The sequence below is a fragment of the Rhinolophus sinicus genome, linkage group LG06 (genome assembly GCF_036562045.2).
Source record: "Rhinolophus sinicus isolate RSC01 linkage group LG06, ASM3656204v1, whole genome shotgun sequence".
NCBI lineage: Eukaryota > Metazoa > Chordata > Mammalia > Chiroptera > Rhinolophidae > Rhinolophus > Rhinolophus sinicus.
This window is the reverse complement of record NC_133756.1, coordinates 151452075-151475385: the sequence shown is the minus strand read 5'-3', so window position 1 is coordinate 151475385 and position 23311 is coordinate 151452075. Positions and strand designations below refer to the sequence as shown.

General features: G+C 41.9%; 1 protein-coding gene across 1 annotated transcript in view; it reads right to left on the bottom strand.

Annotated features, from left to right (window-relative positions):
* Nucleotides 1–23311, bottom strand: part of EXT2 (exostosin glycosyltransferase 2) — a 124474-nt gene that overhangs the window by 29707 nt on the left and 71456 nt on the right. The window contains exons 9-10 of the mRNA XM_019746443.2: nt 10302–10491; nt 1799–1965 (exon numbers count right to left, since the gene is read on the bottom strand). Of these exons, the coding sequence (XP_019602002.2) occupies nt 1799–1965; nt 10302–10491 (357 nt within the window). The remainder of the gene's footprint in view (nt 1–1798; nt 1966–10301; nt 10492–23311) is intronic.

The following is a 23311-nucleotide window of genomic DNA, read 5'->3' as shown; positions in this document are numbered from 1 at the left end:
GCCAGTCTGCCTTCTTTTTCCAGCAATAGGTGTACACGAGATCAAGTAAGTCTACAATTTATTCATTAAGTGACAGAATATTCAAGTAGAATTGTGACTAAGTTAAAGAAGGAATTAATAACTACCCAGAGACTGATATTATGACCACCGGGACTTTGTGTCTCCCTTTCCGGGCGAAGGAATCAGAGGTCTTTATTTGTATAAAGGATGGTTGCATCTTCTTAGCGGAAGAATAAAGTTGTTACTATTGCTGTATGGAGGTTCAAATCTGTGCAGAAGGGTGTATATGGACGAGGAGCAGCGAACGGGGAAGACTGCTCGTTAGTAAGCTATTGTCTCGTCTCGCAGCCCCACCCCTGCTTGTGACGCTGGAGCTGAGACTCTGCAAGAAGAGACAGCGCTGGGGCTTGGCTACCTCACTCGGAATGGTCCCTTTTTCCACAAAAATAAACCCATGGGTATAGTTTGAAGCCATTATGGGCAATGAAGAGAGAAAACACTGGCAGAAAAAACTGATCTTTTTGCCATGAGTTGGCTAGAGAAACAAGTAAGCAATTTACTTTTTTAAAAAATGGGAATGGGAGTACATGAGAAATCATCCAGCACCATAGGTGTGGTGATGTAAAAGACATCTCTATGCCTGAAATAAATCCAAAAATATGAATGTATGTTTTACTGGCTACCCTCATGTCTTTCACTGGGCACTAACGGTATCAACCAGGGTATCAGACACCAGCCTATTTCACAACGATTTCTTTTACACCCAAACATATACATTATAGACAAAAACAAAAACAAAAAAAACAAAAAGCCAAAACAAAAAAAACCCTTGGAAAACTTGAGCTTTTAATTTTCGGTGGTGGCGGTAGTAAGGGGATTCCTATTTCTTCCCCTTAAAGTCCACTTTTAATTTAAGGGTTAGAAAATAAATTTCTATAATAAATACATGTACCAAATATGGCTTCATTTAATAAAATTTCATGATTTAAAACCTCAAGTTCAACAAATCCTGAGTCAACTAAAGAAGACGGTTACCTTTCTCCCAAAGGCAGGATAACTACTGGGGATAAATTTCACCACTTTCCCCTGTGCCAGCTGTAGCTAATTGATTTATACACTCTGTTTTGCTTAGGTCTGATAGCACCATACGCCCCTGCAGCCATCATGCATCTCACGTACATCCTCCCTGACAGAGCTCATCAATTCCTATTGCTTTTCACCAGGCCTCGGCTCTGGCACTTTCCCCTGGGGAGACCTTTACTGGTCTCCATACTTAACCCTTGAACCCAGCCTAATCCATCAGCCGCACAGAATGAACAGTGATAGAGAATGTTTCTCCCTAAAGACAGGCAGCCAGCCTCTCCACTTAAAACTCAGAAAGAAAGCCATCAACAGGGTCTGCTTTCTGTTTGTCAGTGTCGCCAGCTTCTTCACTTACTGATGTTTTTATTGTTGTGGTGCCCAGCTGCTCGAATCAGGGGAAGTGCTATTCCAAAGGAGACATCAATTAAGTGCTTGTTAAATGCTATAGACGCTCTTTTGAAAATGTCCCCTGGGACTCTCCTTGGGAGTTCCCAAAACTAGTGGAGGGCACAGCTGCCATTTAGGAATAGGGTTTCCCCAAAGCTTTAAGAACAACAGCTTCATAATCCACACTCCTATGCACAGCTTCTAGGTGCTACTAGAATTTAAAAATTATGACTTTAGAGAGTGAAATATAATACTCTTTATTAGAAAAACAAGCAATAATAGGCCATAAATATTAAATATGTAAACATACTGTTTAAAGACTCCTTACCTCATAACCAAACTGCAGCTCATCGGAGGTCAGCATAATGATGTCATCATCAATAGCCAGGACGGCCTCTGTCTCGATTTCATCGTAAGGGAAGAAACGGTTACTCAACTTGTTTTCAGCCGTCCTCACTACTTTTAATGGAACCCGGATTTTGGGCCAGAGAGACTCTGGGAAAAAAAACAAAAAAACAAGGTATTTACTCCTCCAAAAAAGTGGTGAAAGCATCATATCACAAATGAGATGTAAGAATCAATTAAATCTACACGTACAAGTGTGCAAGGGAAATTATCAATGCAGTTTTACAATACTTTATATGATACATACGTCTATCCTCTCCAAGTCCTTACAAGACTACTGTAATAATTCTCAATCCTGTCTTAGCCAGAATGTACAAATTGGCTTCGACTCACAACTGAGAGACAGAGAAGGAAAACAACCATGAGCACAATGACGAGAAAAGACATCAAGTGTGGACTGCCTTATACTCAGGCCCAGGGTTTTATTCATAATATCAGAACTCTACTATCTCTGCAACATACTTTCAGATAGGTGCACCCTAGACCAACACTTGCCTGCAGCTCTTCTAAGAAATACAACACATGTACTGAAGACGCCTGCCCCAATGTGCCCACCTCCAAACTGCAATCACAAACAGCTATCAAGGCTGCTAAACCCGTCCCTCGCAACACTGTCTCACGGAATGGGTATCGCAGCTTCCTTAACTTAGCACTGTATCCGCTGGACAGCCCCTCCCCCATGATTTACAGGGTTTGGTTTCTCATCATGTCCAATTTGCAGAGTAACTATCAGATTTCGAGGTCCAATTATGTGGGATTTTCTAGTATAGTAAAGAAACACCAATCCATGACTTGCCTTACATTTTCCCTATTCTACTTTGCAATGATTGAAGCAATCCAACCGCAGGTTCCTTATTTTAAAATGCTGTATTTAGCATAGCATGAAATGAATACTTGTTTGGTACAGTACCCATGTCTATAGACCTCAGGGTTCTTTACAGAGGGCAGTTTGTTCTTCACACACCATTTGTCAAATGAGAACAGGAAACCCAGGTATCACACTGCTTCCAGAAAGCTCCTGTCACTGTAGTTTTTGTGGGTCTTCAAGCCCCCAAATGCCCGTGGCCTCTCCACAGTCACCACACTGACGAGAAGCAGGACAGAGGGGAAGTCGGAAGGGAAAGAGGCTGTCTTCACAGGCTGCAAACAAAACACCTCACTTCTGTGTGTTCTATAATCAACCTGCGTACCCCACTGTCGGGGCATTACCGGGGTCTCAGAAGTCCGTGCAAGTGAGAGGCCCTGGGATACAGGAAGACAGTCACAGTCCTAAAAAAGCACAGAGCCTAGAAAAGAAGTATGTTTATGGAAGAACTGAACCAGAGACCAAAAATGATTCTACAGGCCATTGTCTTTTAATCAATAACAATAGTTAACTATAGTTTCATTCTTGGCACAAAACTCCACAATCAATAAATATCTTTGGAATAAAAGGACGGGCACAGGGCTGACACACTGGAGACTGCAGTTCAGCACTGTCTCTGGGATCCTGGGCAAGTCCCTTCTCCTCAGTGTAAAACTAAGCAGAGACAGAGAAGGGGGTCTGCATTAAGCAGCTAGTATATGCCAGACGCTTTACAGCTGCAATGGCATTCAAGCCCCGACAACCCTAGGGGACAGAAATTATTTACAAAACAGTATTTCCAAGGCTCAGAGAGGTTAAAGTAACTTGGCTGGGGAGAGCTAATAAATGATAAGGTTAATATTTGAATCTAAGTCTGTTTAGCATCAAAGACCAAACAGAACCTGTACCATCTAGTGCAGCTTGAAAATCTCATGTTTCTCTAGATCAGGAACAAAACAATACAGTTCAATAATTTTTTCCAGCAATCATCCTTATTCTTGTTTGCTTCCCACTCCAGATAAATGAAACCCGTCACAGATCTGTCCAAATCCTTATAAAACATGAATTAACTGTAATATCTAAAATAAAGGGGATTATAGCCCTACCTACTAGACCAGCGGTTCTCAAACACACACACACACACACACACACACAATTTATGGTATCAGAAATTAAAACTGAGGAAATTTTAAAACACAAGAATACACAAGCACATAATATTCCCTTAGCCATTAGAGTGATGTCACCTCACGTCATGTAGCCTCTGGAACACTCCACTGCCCACTTGTGAAAGAATAAAAAACTGTGAAAGGGAGGTGACTTAGTACTATTATGACAATAATTTCAACTTCACAGACCCCCTGAAAAGATCACAGAGATGTCCAGGGGTCTCTGGACCACACTTTGAGAACCTCTGTACTAGACTCTGTGTTCCAGTTTGGGGATCACAATATGGGAAAAGTACCAAGAAATTGGAAAACAGTTTGGAAGGAGTTATGAGGATAGTGTGGGTACTTAAGCCCAGGATTGCTATAAAATACTTAAAGAAACGAAATGGGCAAGTTGCCAATTTATTGCCTCTCAGCTTCAATTTCACCCTTCATTACCCTGTTTGTGATACTGGAACTGGATCCTGTAAACATTTCCCCTTTGCCAGCTGGCATGATGCTAAGCTTTGTCAGCAGAGGGTGCTGAAGGGACACTTCAGGAGGAAGGGGGCTTTTCTTCCTGGTTCTGGAGCACTTGTATCACTTCTTGCTCCTTCCGTTACTGGCCAGCAGGTAGGCAGACAGTGGCATTTATCTCCAGCAAGTTTAAATGGTGCACCCAGGGGCAGCTTTCCAGGAGGTTCCCGGTGAGTTCAACAGCACCTCTGGAGGCAGCTTCCCAGCGAGTTCTATGGACACCCCCAGGGCAACTCTGCCTAGGTTCTGCCCATAGGTGCTTCTGAGTGAGCTCCACGGAAGCCCTCAGTCTTCCCGAAAGTTAAGCAACACCTCCTGGGCAGCTTCCTGTTGAACTCCACGAGTACCCAAGGGGACAGGTGGTTTCTTGCTGGCCAGACTTGGCCTGCGTCGCCTCGGCAAACTTCACGCATGCAGTAGGACACAATCGCACTCTCTCTAGCGAGGCCCGAATCTCATACCCAGCTGGGGAAGGGGCTCTCCCAAAGTTGTTACATGTCCTGTAATCTTTAGAGTTCTTTTTACCCCTTAGACACCCGTCTCCTGCTACTAGTTACTAATTCTTTACATGACACTTTTTCCTGTTCAAGTTACTGTGTGGTTTCTGTCTCCTACCTCCCTGGACCTTGACTTATACACAAGTCAGCGGCATGAGCAACGGCTGGGTCAAAGTTACAGGAAAACTGACTTTGACTCAAAACAGTTAAGGGTTTTCTGACGGTATAAACTATTGTAAGAGGGAACGAAATGCCTTCGGCAACACAAGGAGCCCCTTTGCTTGAAATGTACTAACTTCGGCATTGGAGGAGAGACGGGATGCGACGCCTGAAGTTCTAGGCTCAGGCAGTTATGTATCTCAGGAAGAACAGTCTTGGGAAACAGCTTCAAACCCAGGGGTACCCCTTCCTCGCCATGTGATCTTAGCCTGTTTCTCCAGCTATGACAATGGAACCAGAACAGCATTTCTCCATGAGTGACTGTACCTTCCATATCTACTGTTAGATCAACAGAATCCCGGCCATTTCCAGAGCTGAGAGAACCTAGCACATCAATGAAACAGAAGAACGGAACTTCTGCCAAGGTAACTTCACACAGTCACAAACAGCTCCTCTTTTAGCAATATAGATGGAGAACGGCTGGCTGCCTTGGTTAAATACAAACATTCCTGTGCTGCGGATGAGCTCTGAACTTACCCCTGGCTAGTGTGTACAGTGTGTTCAACCCAGACAGCTTTCCACAATCTCTGCCTACAAATATCTAAAGAATTACATGAGACAACATCCATAAAGAACTAACTTGCCCCTGTAAAGTCTTTGATGGGGAAGTTTTAGAGAATGATGAGGGCCAAAGAGGTTGATGTGGGCTGCAGATGGAAATGTAGAATGAATCATGGCTTTTCTGGAAACTGATTAATTTTCCCTGTTCTGAATTAGGCCTGGGTAGCCAAACGTCAGCTTTGACAAAAGGAGTCTCCATCTTCATGGCCAGCTCTCTATGAACCATCATTACTAGAAGACAGGAGTCTGAGTAGAATTCCCAGTTTCTCACTTTCACGTTTTTAAATAAAATAGGCCTCCAAAAAAGGGAGCTACCATTCTCTCAGGCTTTAGCATCCCTTCTGTGGAGGGCAGGGGTAAGGGGGCAGCAATCAAAGAATAAGCATTATAATTACTCTCTGCCCTAAAGCAGGTAATTCTGATATGGGATTTTGATTCCGTTTAAAAAAATCAGGACAGAAGCATGAGGCAGGAAAGAAAAATATAGGTGAGAAAGAAGAGGTTTTTGTTTGTTTTTTCCCCTTTCCCTTTTCCATTAGTATTTTCAAAAGACCAGATTTACTTTTCTGTCTCTCTTTGAGTCCCTGACAAGGACCTACCGTAATTCTTCTACATAATCCCAAATCAGAGAGCTGACAAAGGATGATGATTTTCCTACCACTAAATGGTAATCTAAACAGATATAGTGGTACTTAGAGCAATGGACATGAGTTTTAGATCCAGAGAGACCTATGTTTATTGCTGGCTCCGCCATTTGCAGTGTTGTGATGCAGGCAAATTATACTCAACTCATCTGAGCTTCATTTTTGTAAAACGGGGATACACACAGCTTTCTCACAGGTTTGTGCTAAGGACTGGAGCTAACATCTGTGAAGCACTTAGCACAGTTCCTACTCCTAGGATATAAAAGGTACACGATACATAGTTAAATAGCATTGTGTTATTATCGTCTTCACCAATGGATTCTTGTCAAGACTCATGAACTTCACTTCTCTACTGACAACTTGAAGAGGTCTAGACAGAAGGAAAAGGGGTGTGCCCGTAGGGTGCAGAAGGAAACAGGGCCATAGCTAGAAATCTTCAGGCTCTAATTCCATTGCTTAGCCCAGGCGGGGTCCCTTTTTCTGTACTCCTTTAAGTTCTAAATGGAACAGCGTGCCCTTGGATCTTGTGTCTCATCCTGTGCCTCTGTAGTTGGCAAAACAGACATGTCACCTTCCATTCACACAAAGAAGTCTAAAAAATAGGATTTTTCAAACATGCTAAAATTTATGAAACACAAACAGCTGAGCCAAATGACCAGATAATCTCAGTTATGAGCTTTGGTCCAGCTTGAAGGAGAAAAAGAACTCCCTGTACTAAGGATTTTTGTTTTTTAATGTGTATTGATTAATGGTTTTCACCATGTTGGATGCCGAGAGAGATGTGAACAAAGAGAATTTTTCTCCAACTTGGCAACGGTATCACAAAATGTTCAGGTGGACTGAAGATGACCCCAAGCCCATCCTGGCAATCACTGTCACAAACACAACCACAGAGCCACAAAATAAACGATGGGATCACCTCCATGCTAACCTTGAGCTCACTTCAGCAGTGCTCAAGCTGCTTGGTGTACACCTGGTCCCCCTGACCCTAATTCCCATGGGCCCAGAATGCAGCTCACCAGGAAGGGACCTGCTGCGTCTACTTCCTGTTGCCTCTTCTGGGTGGGCCATCCTGACACGCTCAGCCGATCCCATCCTGCATACTATGAACTATGACGGTCACAAGCTGAAGCTGGGGGGCTCCTGACATCAATGCAAATTTAAAACTGAAATCAGTTCAAAAAGACGGCGGAGGTAGGGAGTGGCTGGATGGCTCAGTTGGTTAGAGCATGAGCTCTTAACAACAAGGTTGTTGGTTCAATTCCCACATGGGATGGTGGGCTGTGCCCTCCACAACTAGACTGAAGGACGACGACTTGACTTGGAGCTGATGGGCCCTAGACACACTGTTCCCCAACATTCCCCAATAAAAAAATTAAAAAAAAAAAGAAGGCTGAGGTAAACCTATCTGAAATGGACAGTGTAACTGCTTCCTTCAGACTGACGCCAGGGGCCAGGCCAAATAACTCCTATATCCATCAAGTTTGGAAATTGAAGAGCTGGGGAGGAGGGAGGCAGTGACTTGCCTTTTTTTCTGACAGAGCTCAAAACTAACGTGACGAAAGCTCACTGGAAATTTCTACTGCCTAGTCTAAGTATTTACTTAAACTTCAAACCCAGCAATTTAGACTTAAATGTAACCAAAAAGAAAAAAGTATTTGGTTGGGTTGGAAAGTGAAAAAAAGGGGGGAGAAGGGTTTCTGCCTACACTAATCCTCCCAGCAGCAGACATGTTAACCACAATATTTATTTTAGTAAATGTAGAGAAAGTGAAAAACATCACTTTGGCCTCTAATATTTCAAAGCCTTGGACTTGCTTTTTTAAAAATATATATGTTACTAATGCTGTACATGAAAAATAAGATGCCTTTGCTGGCATGAGGGCCAGAGCTGACAGCCCCATTTACCAACTGAACAAACACCCCACAGAAGATTAAACATAGTTCGTGTTCTCCCAAAACAACCGCATCGCGAGAGCTGGAGCCCTGACCTAAAAACCACTGGTAGAAAAAAGTGGGTCCAACCTCTAAATGTGTCAAAATTAGGGCCTCATCAGTTGAGGGCTCTCCTTCCTCCCTAGAGCCAAAATATTTCAAAAATAAACTGAACTCTTGGTCATAAAATTAACCGCTACGGTTTAGTAGGGCCTACCAAAAATTAAAACTGAATACTCTGCTCCAAAACCTATTGCATTCAGTTATGTCATTGTGCGTGGGGGCTTGGACCAAGAAGGAAGAAAAAGACTTCTCCTTTCTCACAGTCTGCAACAATACTTGGCCAAAAGAGACTCAAATTCACAAGAAACACTGCACCGGAAGCCCAAAGTGGCTCACCAGGGTTTCTAAGGAGAAGCCTCCTTTGCTTTAGCACCAGACTGCAACTCGACCTCTGGGCAGGACAGGGGTGGGAAGGTGGGGGCCGAGAGGCGCTCTCTGAGAGCGGGCGGCCTTCGTGAGCAGGAGCAAATGCATGAGTGACACAACAGGCTGCTGTGGGGCACAGGAGGCATACACAGCCTTCCTTCTTGGAACATGACGCATCCTTTATAGCAGTGCGGTCCCGCCCAGTCACTGGACTCCGGGCCAGGCCACTGGTACTGCGGAACCCAAGTCGGCTGTTACACGCCCTCCCGTGTCCCCTGTTCACAGCTCCGCTCTCCTCCACCTTTTCCTTGCTGTCAGTCTCTTCCTCCCTCCTTCTTAGATGGTGCCAACACCTTCCTTCTTCTGCTACCCCTTTCTTTCTCCTTTACTGAGCATCAAACAAAACTAGATGTTGAGAAGAAAAAACAAAAAACTCGGTATAAAAAGACAGTTGACAGAAAGATTATTTTTTAAAAAGCAGTGTGCTTCAGGGCATCATATAGGACCTTCATTTAAAATGCGATTTTGTTCACTTAAACCCTGTGGCTCCCTAAATCTAAAAAGAAAGCATATGGTTCTCTCAGAGAACAAAAATCCCACTGAGTAAAACATTTTAAGTGTCTCAGGAGGAACTGAAGAAGTTTCTTGAGGCAAATTCTGATTGGCCTACCAGACCGAAATGTGGTCTCCGTCCAGCCCGGACTGGAGAGCTACTGCTGGTAGTTTGCTGGGCTGACTACCCCAACTTCAGTATAACCAATTAAAAGGGAATAGCCATAAAAAGTGCAGATACTACTGTCAGGCAATAAACTAGACCTTATCGGTGATAGTGGTGCACATTACAAACTTCAAACTCATTCCTTGCTCTAATCCATCAGAAACTTCCTGGCTTTAATAGGCTATAAAGGGCAGGAGCTTTGAAGTCCCTGGGATTAGGGTCAGTAATAGACGGACTGAATGAGAAACTAAATGCAGGTGGAACGTACTCTACGCACCCTGAATTAAAAACAAATCCAATTAATCAAATAGTCCTCAACCCTAGCTGCCAGCCAGCAGATTGCAGGGGTGGCCACGGCAAGGAACAAAGTGATTAAGGATAAACCAGTGGGAACCCCTAGCGACTGCTCACTTAAGGAACCGATTCGAAGCCTAGAGAGGGCATGCCTTGCTGACTTTCCCCACCAGACGTGAGGCCATCCTCTTTTTTGAAGAAGAACACAGTATCAGAGCAGAGATAAGAAAGGAGAAAACTAATGCCTTTTAAACTGACTTTTCATGTAAACAAATCAGCTGAGAGGGCCGAGGGAAGCTGAGATCTGTTTTCCCAAGGCGACAGCCTTTGATCCTACTGGTTCCTAAGCCCTCAAACACTTGTGGTTACAGAGCAGGCCATGGGCTTGGAGTAATATGGGCCACCCTAGAACAAGAATAAAATCTTGGAGAAAACTGGGTTTATACTGCCTCAGAAATGGCATCCCTGCTGACAAAGCAGGAAAATGCATCGAAAACAAAGGACGCAAATAACTTGGCAATCCATAATGGATCCAGCTGAGATTTACACTAACGCCCAAACCAAGCCTTTGCTGAACCCAACATCTCCCCATTTTTCTTACCTTCTGGAGGGGGTTTATTCTGATTATTCCAGACAACTAGCAGCTTGGAGAGACTGGGCACCTTGGACACTTCCGTGATGACCCGGAAGAGACTCTCCACTCGGTCATAGGTGAGGACAATGGCAGTGAAACCTTGCGACTGTGGTGGGATCAGCGGGAGGAAGAGTGGGTTGCTCACGCTACCCCACTTCTGCAAGAGAACAGATTAGCGTGGGTCAGACAGGGATCCGGTAACCATGGGGCTGACGTCTTTCCCAACTTCATCACTAAACCCAAACACGGGAGGTTTGGTGGCTTCCACCAACCCCAGAGCTAAGTAACTGTTCAAAGTCTTCCCCTCCTCAAAATTCATACTGGCTTTCTTTAATTCAGTTTGGCTCTGATACCACTGAACACAGAGCGTAGAATTTTTGCAGCTGAGGAGATATTTGTAGTTAAACATGGCAGATTAAACACATGCATTTATCTCTATTCCCTCCCCACACCCACTAAAATGGCAGCTAATAAATACAACATACAAATCTACAACAACAATGACATGGGAGAAGAGAAAGCCGCTGATGAGCAGTATTAACACGTTTCTAAAAGACTGAGAGGGGCTGGAGAAGTGGCAACAAGAAGGAGAGAGAGTGAGAGCTGAAACCTAAGTACCCACAAAGACAAAAGGTCAAACTGTTGAACCCCACGAAGGCTCAGGAATTGAGCTCAGCGGGCACCTCGTGAGGGTACGAGGAGGGGAAGGGCTGAAAGCAGGAGGACTGGTTAAAAACATGTGTAATGAACAGGGAGACCCCAATTCACAAACCTTCCCTTTACCTGCCCACTCAGACACCCCACCCGAGCTGGACAAGGCAGGTTTATTCTCTGAGGAAACTGAAGCTCCAGACATGGCAACACAGGCACAGCTGAGAGGAAAACAGGTGAAAAATCTCGGTTCTGAATGATGAGCCCTACAGCCTTCTCCCCCCTGCAGTTCCCAAAACGTTGGCAGCCCTGTGGCTCGCTGGCCACTCCATCGTCTGACAGTAACGCCCACCAGGCAGTAAGCTTGCCCTCACACAAAGAGCTTCTGATCAGGTTCTTAGTGCTTCCCTCTTAATCATGAACAGATCCTAGAATCACAGACATTTCAAGAACATCTTCAGCATGAACAACAGAAACCAAATGAATAAACAGAAACTCAGAGGGAACAAAGACAATAGAAGCAGCAGAAGGAAATTAAAACAACATCGACAACAAATTATGTCCTCAGAGAGAGATTTTTCATCCTTGAAATAAAAATAAATTACTATTTTTATTTTAAAAGATCTATCAAAGAACTGAAAAAAATTCTTGGACATTAAAAATATGATAGCTTAAAATTTTGTAAAAGGCAGGAATGAAAGACAAAGATGATAGCATATTCCAGTCCAGTGAACAAAAAGACAGAAGAAAAACAGGATAGAAAAGATAAGAAAATCCAGGAGGTCCAACATCCATCTAATAGGAGATTCCTGAAAAAGAAAACAGGGAATATGGAAGAAATGAAACGACCAAAGAAATTAAGCAAGTGCTCAGAAAAGAAAATATAAGAGACATAAATTTTTAGATTGAAAGGGCCCAATAAGTAAGCAGCACATGGAATTAAAGAAAAAAAAGACAAAAACAAATCAATGAAATGAAAACCACAGCCCATCAAAGCACATCACTTCTGAATACTGGGACTAAAGAGTGTCAGTAAATATAAATACATAAAATGAGTGAATCTAGGTGATGAGCTTGTGAGTTCACTGTACAATTCTTGCAACTTACAGCTCCGTAAGTTTCAATTTCTTTCAAAATAAAGTTTCAAAAGTAATGAAAGAAATTCAATTTCTTTGCTACCATTAAAATAGTAAGTAATTTTTAATGCAGCAATGTAAGCCAAAATATTTTTGTATTGGTAATAGAAAATGATTGTGAAAACATTCTTGTATTGTAAAACAGCTATATTGAGATAGAATTCATTGCATAATTCATTGTATACTATACAATCCACTCATTTAAAGTATACAATGGTTTTTGGTATATTATGTATAGTTGTTAAAAACTGTGGTAAAATATAACATAAAATTTGCTATTGTAACCATTTTTTAAGTGTACAATTCAGTGGCATTAATTACCTTCACATTCATATGTTATAATGTGAAAAGGACCTAACTTCATCTCTGCCAGAAGGTGGATGAATCTGAAATGTCCTATCTGTTATTCTGGCCACTTACACTTCCCTAGCATCTTTCAGATTCTGGGATTCCCAAGGTCCCCCGTCAACCTCAGCCATATCACTGATGGACACCCATCACCACATATATGACAACAGCTGTTTGCCAGATGTAACTGTGTGGGACAGGAAATGTATACAAACACATGGAATACACATGGGATGGGAACTCAAGGAGACTGAGTGGTTTTCCTGGAGTCCTAATGTAATCAGGATATTAAAGCCAAAATGTCCATAACAGGCCATAATTAGATTTCACAACCAAGAGACACACTAGGAAAGGCTATCTTCTCAATGCTGACCTTCTGTTTCCATGACATCACGCTTTCACATTCAGCTGCAGTCTTAGGAAGGGGACTGGATTTTAGTATATATACCTCAGAATCTGATTACATTTGTAGGAACCCGTTTCAGTTTCCTACCCCAAATCTTACTCTTCATATGTTCCTGACTTTTAGGAACACTGAGGTCAGTAAGCAGTCCTGTGCTGACATCACAATGAATCCCCAACAGTCTGTGCCATCACCATCCCAACCCAGTCACCTACTCCTCCGATACAATACTCTCTTGTGCTTCAAAAACACCATTTAAATGGAAAAGAAAAAAGATTGTTTAAAAGAAGTGCATAAAATAATTTAAAGTGTGATGTTGAAACAGTCCAGATTAGCTGAGCACATACTTACTAAGTATTAGGCTCTCTGCTTTACACGTATTATCTCATTTGAGCCTTACAGCAACCCCCAAGACAGAGTCTTTGTACAGATGACGAAACTATAGAATTAACAAGAGTGAATGATGTCTAATCATTTGCTTTGCCAGTCGGAAGGAAGGAAGAAGGGAGGGAAGGAGGGAGGCGGGAAGGGTGAATGCTGCTCAAGGTTACACAACCTGTAAGGGACAGAAGAGGACAACAGCCACACCATCCGACTGCGCGACACCAGATGGTGGTGGTTCATGGCCCTTCCTAAGCATCCTATTCTGAGTCTGGGGTAAGCATCACATTTACACTTTGGAAAGTGGAACTGGGGGTAACTCCAGTGGTCATTATTTCTAGCTCTTCTCTGAGACAAAAATGCTAAAAGTTCTTTATCCTTCACAATCATATCTGGGCCAATAACCAAGAGCCCATCCCACAACTATGATTTCAGAGGGTACATGGAATAAAAACATACCAAATACATAACACCGACACAAAAGGAGCATGTAAACTAAAAAAGGTAAACACGCCTCTAACACAGAAGGAAAAACTATTAAAATACCAACAAAATAAGGTCTGTTCTCCGGGACAAGCAGGGAATACCAACACACTTGAATGCTTCTGTCACATTAAAAGGAAAGGAAAATACCCTGGGATGAGAGATGCAGAGCGTGGTTTCAGAAAACGAATCCCCTGGGATTTAAACTGAGGCACACCCCCCCCCCCCCAAAGGCACCAGAGCTCTGATTTCAAGGCCCTGCCAGGCAGAACTAACCAGAGGCTTGGCAAGACCACAGCTCTGGTCTCATCCCGTATGCCAGCTCCCTTCGGGAAGGGAATGGTTATGAGGGGGGCAGGGGGGGGGGCGGCGAATAGGAGAGGAAGGAATGGGTGGTGGGAAGCAGACAGTAACTCATCTTGGTGCTCAATTTTTCCACACTACTCACTTGCATACCAAACAGGGCTTGACAACTGGAGAAGCAGAGAAGGCCGCATTTTGGGGAGACAGAGCACGTCAAGGAGCATAACAAGGAGTGAAATCTTGCCCGCACTTTCCCATGAAATACGGACGTTGAGATGAACAGGAGGCAACGTATAAGCTCCTGAGCATACATTCACCGTGACACAGACCGGTGCTTTACTGCAGGACACCACCCGCGCTGATGAAATGATGTCAGACAGCGAGTCAGCACGTTCGGAGTCAGTTTTGGAAGCGCGAGTCCTTAGTCTGAATCCAGGTTCTTCCACTTACCAGCACAGTGACCTGGGCAACCTCTCTTGCCCCCCAGTTTCCATATCTATAAAATCGTGATAATACTACTGCTTTTCTAGGTGGTATGACTTGACATAGCAATTACTTAATTACTATCACTTCTTAACTATTATTTAACAACCCAGATGTTTTAATAAAAGTAAATAGGTAATATATGTAAAGTACCTGATATGATAGCATTGGAGAAATGACAGCCAACAGGTCACCTTGTGGGAGTTAACAATTTCTCTGGGCTTTACTGTCTACATGTCTCAAAAGCGGGGTGGGAGTGGCCTAAGCAGTCGTGAGGTCTCTTCCAGCACCAAGAATTCTACATGAAATCCTCTTCCTCTCTGCCTTTACCTGGCCATGCTGTAGAGTGCTGGTTTACCTGGTTTCTCTACCTCTACTTCTTCTTCTCCAAATATACTGTTTTTATTTATGATTTTCTCTTTTCCTTCCTAGTCTTTATATTGTAACTATCTTGAAAGCTCCATGACAGCAGGAGCTGTAAATGTTGTCACACCCAGTACCCAGTACAGTGCCTAGTGCTACTCAATAAAAACTTGCTTAAGGAGGAGTAAGTTAAACCCAAACGATCCACGTCATGTCTGTCCTTTTCGTGTATGGATGAGAATAGCTGATATACACTCAAATGAGCGACATCATGAACTCCGAAATCATTTCCAACTTAGTTCATTCATCTGAAAGTAGTTACCAAGAATCTTATTGTGCTAAAGTACATATTCTGAAGTGTAGGATTAGGGTATTTAACAGAGTTTGAATCTGGGCCCTGTCTTGTACTAGTTTCATGATATGTAAAGCTACTTCTGAGAGTGTTCTTTTCCTTATCTGTAAAATGGGGAGCATGACAGCATCTACCTCCTAGGTGATGATTAAATGAGATTGCACACAATCGCACTCAGCAGAGAACTCAACACAGAACTCCACGAATGGTCGCTTAAAACAAACAAAAACCCTCCAGCTCTCCCCAGTTCATATTCTTCTTGCCTGCTGAGACAATGGGACGAGACATTCAGCAATCACTCCTGTCAGTATTATTGCTGGTACTCACTCATTCAGTCAACATTTCCTGAACACATACTAAGCTGCAAAGACGAACAAATTCCTTCCCTTCAAAATGTTCATAATCTACTGGGGAAGATAGCCAGGGAAAAGGGCAAATCACAGTGCAAAAGAACAAGTACTAAAACAAGGTATTCAAGTCCTATAGGGACACGAAGGGCGACAGGGTCACCTCTGTCTCCCTGGAGGAGATGAGGAGGGACCCCTGCGGAGTCTTCAAGGAGAAGCAGGAGTGCTGCACAAAGAAGCCACAAGGCAAACCAAGCAGCAGTGCTGAGACTCGCTTACAAGACGGGGAAAGATTCCACCAGGTTCCAGCGGCTGCGAGGAGGCCACTGGGAGAGAAGAAATGAGAGGGATTCAGGCAGGCTGCAGCCACATCATGAAAAGCCCTGTATGACACAAGTTTTTGGTTTTTGTAAGTCAACATCATAAGCTTCATGTTGCTTTTTTTTAAAAGCTTTCTCTTCCTAAGTATTGTTTTACTGATACATGAATTTTGCTACCTGTATGTTCTAGTTTGAAAGGTCAGAAGTAGGAAAAGCTGCTCTGCACCAACGCTTCCATGCCAGTTGCTCCTTCGCTCTTCACACATCACCCCATTTGCCTCTGGAGCACAGTGCCGGCGTGGAGAAAGGCAGCTTTAATTGGGGGGTGTGCCTTCACACAGACTCTCCGCTCCACTGGGGTAAGGTCAACAAACTAACCCCCGGAGAAAAAAACATACGGAGAAGGACATTTCAAAACGGCATTTAGTCACCTCTGAAATACCTTTAAGACCTGCCCCCCTGCTGGCTGACCAAAGAGAGTGTCTACAGTCTGGGACCTCTTGACCTCACTTTCTGCAGGAAATCAAGCAAATTTAAACCTCCATAATTTACTCAAGACTCTGACTTCTGCCAGGGAGAAAGCCAACAATGCTGGCAATTAACTGTGTGGCCTGATTAAATTTCCATCATGGCAAGACCGGGCATGGAACCAGGCACCCAGCAACAGAGCCCTGAAAAAAGCCCATCGATTGCAGCTGCACCTTTGCAATCTTGGTTATCAATACAACTCTCAAATACACTCGGGGAAACTTGACTCAAAGATGGAAGGAGATACACCAACAGGAGTATGTGTCATCCTGACAGAGTACGGGCACTTCGCCAAAATACCTTGTTCACATCTTGCCCACCCGCCCACCCATTGCTTCTCACTCCTACAGCTAATGTTCATTTTGGAAGCTTCAGTAAGAAATCCAGATTGTTAAATGGCAATCATTTGAAAGTAATCCATAATAGCCACAATAACTGCTAGGTCACAATGCCAGCTTTAGAAAGTTCTTTCATATTGCTTCTTCTGGTGAAGGAGCTAGGAGGGAGCCGACAAACTAGCAAGAGGGAGCTGTGGATTCAGGTTCCAGGATGCCCTGAAAGGAAGGCCTTGGGAGACCAGGCTTAGCATCAACTACCAATTCAGAGGGGTTTTCTCCTTCAAAAAAAGATTCAAACTCAAACAGTTAGGTGTGCCCTTGGCAATCTCACACAAAGGAAGTTACCTGGGCCCTTCCTGCAATCCTGTTTTGCTTTCTTTCAGGTGAAAGGTCATGGTTAGCCCCCTATGAGCCTAACCCAAACCATTGAGTCAAAGTTACCTACCATACAAAGAGCCAAGGAAGGCGATGAACAAATGACCTTAGCTAACCATTCTGAAATGTTCTTGCTGGAACTACTTGATGATTATAAAATCAACAGTGAAGAAAACCACATTCCATTATCAACTACAGAATTCTTTCTAAATCAACCAAATTCAATAAAAGAGATTCAAAATTTAATTGCGATTAGTCACCATATTAGAAATGTTTTAAATGTCACTATGTAGATATAACTTCATGTGACAAGAAGAGAATTAAGCAGATATTTGAGTAAACCCTTATCTGACTTAAATGAAGGTCTTTTGCCTGAGTAGAAAAGTGAGAAGTCAGAGAAGAAAGGAAGAGAGGAGAGGACAGGCCTTCCACACAGAAGCTTTGGAGCCCCTGGTAATGAGTCGCCTCACCTAGCCATACCTTGATAGAAAGGGCAGTTTTCTTGGTTGTTTTGAAGTTATCAACCCTTACCTCAATGTGGTTTCAATTATGAATTACCAGACTAAAAGGGGGGAAAAAGCTTTGATTTATTCTTTTTTGCTCCAATTATGCATGATGTGTTTCCACTGAAGACTTTGAAAAGTATTTCATCATGCCTCTCATCCTGAAGTGGTCAAAGGGCAAAACCAAAAGGAGTTAACCCCTTCATTTCTCCTCTAGGTTCAAACAGACTCCTATCAATGGATGTATAGCCAGGCCTTTGAAACCAACAAAGCAATGAAAGGGTTAAGCATTAGCATCATATTACTGTCGTGCATAAGGGTGGTGTCCCCTGTCCAAAATGGTGAGATGATATTTATGTTAATGGTTGCTGGGAGATTTGAAAGGGGCAATCAGTAATGGGGCCCATGTTGCCTTAACCACTCAACTTCTGCAGCCCAACTCCTCGCAGCAGAACACTGTTCCGGGCAAGCACGGCCTGCGGAAACCGGAGAATGACAGAGGCCTAGCGATGACTGGAGTGGGCGCTTCGATCAAGAGAGAAAAGATTCAGGACGAGTCTGACGCCTACCTGCTGCATTATATCTTTAATTCATTCCACCAACAAAAAATAACTGATTGTTCTGAAAACAAAGATAACAATGATGGCTAAATCTCACTGACTTTGCATTAAACAGACACATGAAAGATGAAGAAAACCAAAGGCCAGAAATCCCCTCAGTGCTGCAAACTCAATAAGGGAGAGGATAAATTATCAACTTAGAATCCCAACAACTTATTTACAGTAGTTTGTTCATAAATAAGCATTCTATATGGTAGGGCTGGAATGTATTTAACTACATTTAGGTGTACTGACGTAACAGGTACTGGGCCTCTGACATCCAAAGAAACTGAGCCATAGAGACTAAATCAGAGTCACAGGGGAGGCCAAATATTTCTACTATTAGCCTTTTTCCTCTAGATGTGTTTAAGATCTTCTCTTTTTCTTTTCCTCCTTCTCTTCCTCTTTTTCTCCCTCTCTTTCTCTTCTTCGGGAACTCTGAGTAGGCATATGTTGGACCCTGGCCCTCTGTTCTCCACATCACTCCACGATTCCTTCGCATTTTCCATCTCTTTGTCTCTTTGGGATGTATGCGGAATAATTTCTTTAAATCTAATAATCTAATCTAACCACTTGAAGTTCTTGGAGGTGTATTTCTGCTGGTTCTCACTCATAATGTTGCCTTATTTCTTTATGGTTTTTAACTGTGAGCTGCTCATTTTCCTTAGACATTTTATTTGTAAGAATTACTTGAGACCCGGATTGAAGCTGAGTTTCTCAAGAGAAGGTTTGTATCTACTTCTGCTGGTCACTATCAACTCAGGGGCACTTTCAATGAAATTCTCCTCGTAAGGTTTATTTGGACCACAATTGTAGTATGAATTTGGACCATACACCATGTGAGGGGGGCATATGACTTACTTTTTCTTTACTCTTCCATCGAAGATACAGTCTTCTAATTTCCTGGCTTCATCCAGGAAGCTCTTGTTAGATTCTCCAACTAACAGGCTTTCAACCCTGTTCCCTACTTCATAGTTATCAGGTAACCAAAATCTGTAAAAGTCTCCACAGCAAAAGCTGGCTTTGGCTCCCACTCACCTCTCAGGATCCCAGGTTTCACTTTGTTTAGAGGCAACAAATACACCTTCATGCCAGCTTAGCAACAGGCTAAAATCACTTGATAATACTTCATCAGTATTTCAGTTGTTCAGGTGGAAAGGCCATTTAGCATATCTAATCCATCATAAAGCCAGTGACAGATGTCTTTCTATATCTGCATTGTCAATCTAATTAGGTACTATTGTGTTTTCTATTTAATTTTGGGGTCAAGTTTGTGTACAAGAGAAAAACATTAAGAAAACATGACAGTATATTAAAATAGATGGAATAATGAACTGAGAATCTATGCTTTAGACAAGTCATCATACTTCTTCAGATTTCCATTTCCTCATTTATGAAATAGGATGATGGGGAGGTAGATCTTAAAAATAAATTTCTTCATCTGTAAGAATGGAGCTAACAGAATGCTACTCTTGGGGATGTAAGGATTAAACAACAGAAAATACAAAACAGAGAGCCTGTCTGGGTACAAAAACACCCTCCTGCAAATGTCAGTTTTCTCCTCCAGAGTCCCATCCAATTCTAAACCTTATGTTTCCATATGATAAAGCATCACACTGACAGCCTTACATCAACAACGCTTACAGCACTACACCGTTTAAAAATGCTTCCACATATATTTTTTCATTACTATCTCATAATAATCCTGTGAAATAGTACCCCCATTGTACAGATAAAGATAATTTCAAAGAGATAATAAAGCACAGGGTCAAGCTAATAAACAGTCTTGAAGTTAGGTTTGAATCCAAAACGTCCTTTTCAATGGCTTTGATTAACAATTGGAAATTAGTACTAATTGTTACACTGTTCTTCTGAAACTATTATTATCCTAAACCCATTCCTACAGATGAGCAAACTGTTACAAAGAGGGATTCAGTACGTTACCTCGCATCATCACCAGGAAAGAAGGGATCAAAACCTACAGTTCAGGAATTTCTGAACAATAGTTAGCTTACTATATAGGCTTATAGGTTTAACCCATCTGAATGCCTCTCTGAAAATTCCAGTTAGTAGTTGAGGTTTAGCGACTTAAATTTTTTCTTTCTATAGCACTGAAATTCACATTTGGCTAAATGCCCACCCTGCTTCTATAAAGCCAAACTACTGTCAAGAGGAGCAGGAAGGGTTGCCACTGATTGCTTTTCAGGTAGTAAAGGAAAAAGTTGACATTTTATCCTCCTCTTGAGTGGAAGGGAAGCCAGTCATTTATAAGAACCCGCGTCTGGCTGTGGCTTCCATCAGTGGGATGGACAGAAGCCAGTTAAATGGCTCAACATAAGCCATATTAAAAGAATTTGGAATGAGAAAAGAGCAGGTTCCATATGTGATGCTTTTAATAATTCATGAGTTCTATCAGTCTGCAAGCAATACAGTTCACTAAATAGATCTATGGTAAGATGGGTTAAGAGACTGTCTAATCAATTAAATGGGTGAATACAATAATGTAGGAGCCCAAAAACACATCACTGATTTACACTGGTTCATAATTTGGTATGTTAAGAATAATGGTTCAGTTCTTTGATATTGCAAAAGATTTGGATTATTGTTAGAACGTGGTCTTCAAATACACCATCATCATCCCTGGATCTGTTACTTAATAAATATACTAAAAACACTTAAATGCTTCAGTGAAAAGACTAGCAATTTATTTGACTCAAACAAACGAGGCTTATCTATAATCCAAAGTGTTCAAGAACGTTAACGGTGGCTCAAACTACTACTTCTCAGGAGAGGTGACACAAATTTACAACTTCATCTGACTATCCCACACTTGAAATACTCTAACAGTTTGAAAGAGCGGCTTGTTCTCTGACCTGGACAGAAAAATGTTTGCTGACAGCTCACTGACGGTACCACAGCTACAGTATGGAGAAGACTTCACTGGCCTGGTAAATAGAAACTCTAGTTGGGGGTTAAATGAACTCCACCTGTCTAGTATGGAAAACTCCTACTGAGAAATTAATGTTTAAAACCAGTGATTTAGCTCTACAATAACTCAAGAACATCTGTCAGAGGCAAGCAAGCAAACAAAAACACACCAAAAAACGCCAAGCACAAACAATACCCTCTTAACCCCAATGGCAAAGATTTCCACAGAAAACCTCACTAAAGATGAACTCACATTCCGAAATTATAAAACATATAAGGAAACAATGTAACAAGAGTAACAGGCAGTAGATAAATGACAGGATTAGACATTACAAGAAATTTTAAAATTGGATAATTGGAAAATATTGAGTATCTCAAATAGTTAAAGATATAAAAAAATGAATTGAAAACATATGAAAAAAGACACTATGAAAAAAATGGGGCAGACAGATTTGAAAAACAATATAACATCTAGAAACAACCACTGAAATTTAAATCTCAATGGCCGGATAAAACACACTGGTCCCAGCTGAAGAGAATAATAAAAGAGATGTGAAAAATTATGCAGCATGCAGTAAAGAGAGATACAAATGTAGAAAACGTGAGGGGGGAAAAACAACAACAACCTGAGACACATACTAACAGAATGAAAGAGATGTAACATACATTTACTAGGACTCCAAAAGGAAAGATTAGTGAGAATGACAGCTATGTAATATTCAAAAAGAAAAGGAGAATTTCCCAAAACTGATTAAAGACATGAACCCCAAGGTTAAGGAAAAATCACTCTCAAAAGCAGTTAGCGGATGGGAATTAGAAAAATCACCATTTGGCAAGCACAACAACAATTAATTCAGGCAAGAAATCATCAATGGATGCTAAATCTAGTGGATGACAGTTTGAGGAGTAACAGGATATTTACACAGTCTCAAAGTATTTCCCAACAAGACACATTAAAAGATAAAACAGTAACTTTACATTGGAGAAATCCAGCTGAAACCTGACTGAAGTTTCTCATCACTAGTAATGGGACAAGTTGATAAGGGTCCTCCAATGTGATACACTGAGAACACATTCTTTTGTGACATTCCTGTCAAAAATGCGTAACTTGAATTTCAATAATTTGAAACTGAATGCATAATTTGATGTGAAAGCATCAGACAAACCCAAGTCAAGGGACATCTTACAAAATAACTGACAAGTTTTCTTCAAAAATGTCAATGTCATGCAAGACAAAGACTAAGAAATTGTGGACCAAAGGAGGCTAAAGAGACATGACAATTGAATGCAATGTACAGTCAGGAATTTTCTTTTGCTGTAATGGACATTATTAGGATAACTGGCAAAATCTAAGGTCTGCAGATTAAATAATACTATATCAATGTTTATTTTTAGATGATTTTGATAATTTTACTGTGATTCTATATAAGTATTTAGAAGGTGCAAGTAACTTGAAAATGGATCAAAAATATGTATTGTATATATACACACATATACATGTACATAACATATACACATAGAAAAGAATAAAGGAAATGTGGCAAAATATTAACATTTGAGGAATATGGGTAAAGGGTATACAGAAACGCTAATATTTTTGGAACTTTAAGTCTGAAATTATGTCAAAATAAAAAAATACAGAGAATTTTAGGTCTGTTTAAGCAAACAAAGAAAACGCAGATAGAAGACCGTAAAAAAAGCTAAACCTACCAATGATGATAAGAAGAAGACTCAGAAATTGGAGGTACTAGGTGTCCAGAAAGGAGGAACTCTGATCCCTTAAACCCACAAGCACAAGCAGCCGAACGAACCCTCTTGCTGTCCTCCCTTCCCTTGCCCCCTCAGCAGGAGAAGGGAAGTTTATTCTCTGGAGAAAATGAATTAGAGATTCCAAACATGGAAGGCAGGGCGAGGCACTATAACGAACAGAGCCTAAGCGATCAGCTATAAAAGCACGAGTGAGAACCCTTCTCCGTGCCCTTTTCAGCTCCCAAAAGGCTTGAAGCCCAGACTTATCCATCCTCTCCCCCACTCCCAAGGGCAGAAAGATTATTCTCTGGACCAATGAACCAATCCAACAGAAGTAACCCACGAACACCGACATTTGGGCAAAGGACCAGGTCCCCATCCTCTTAT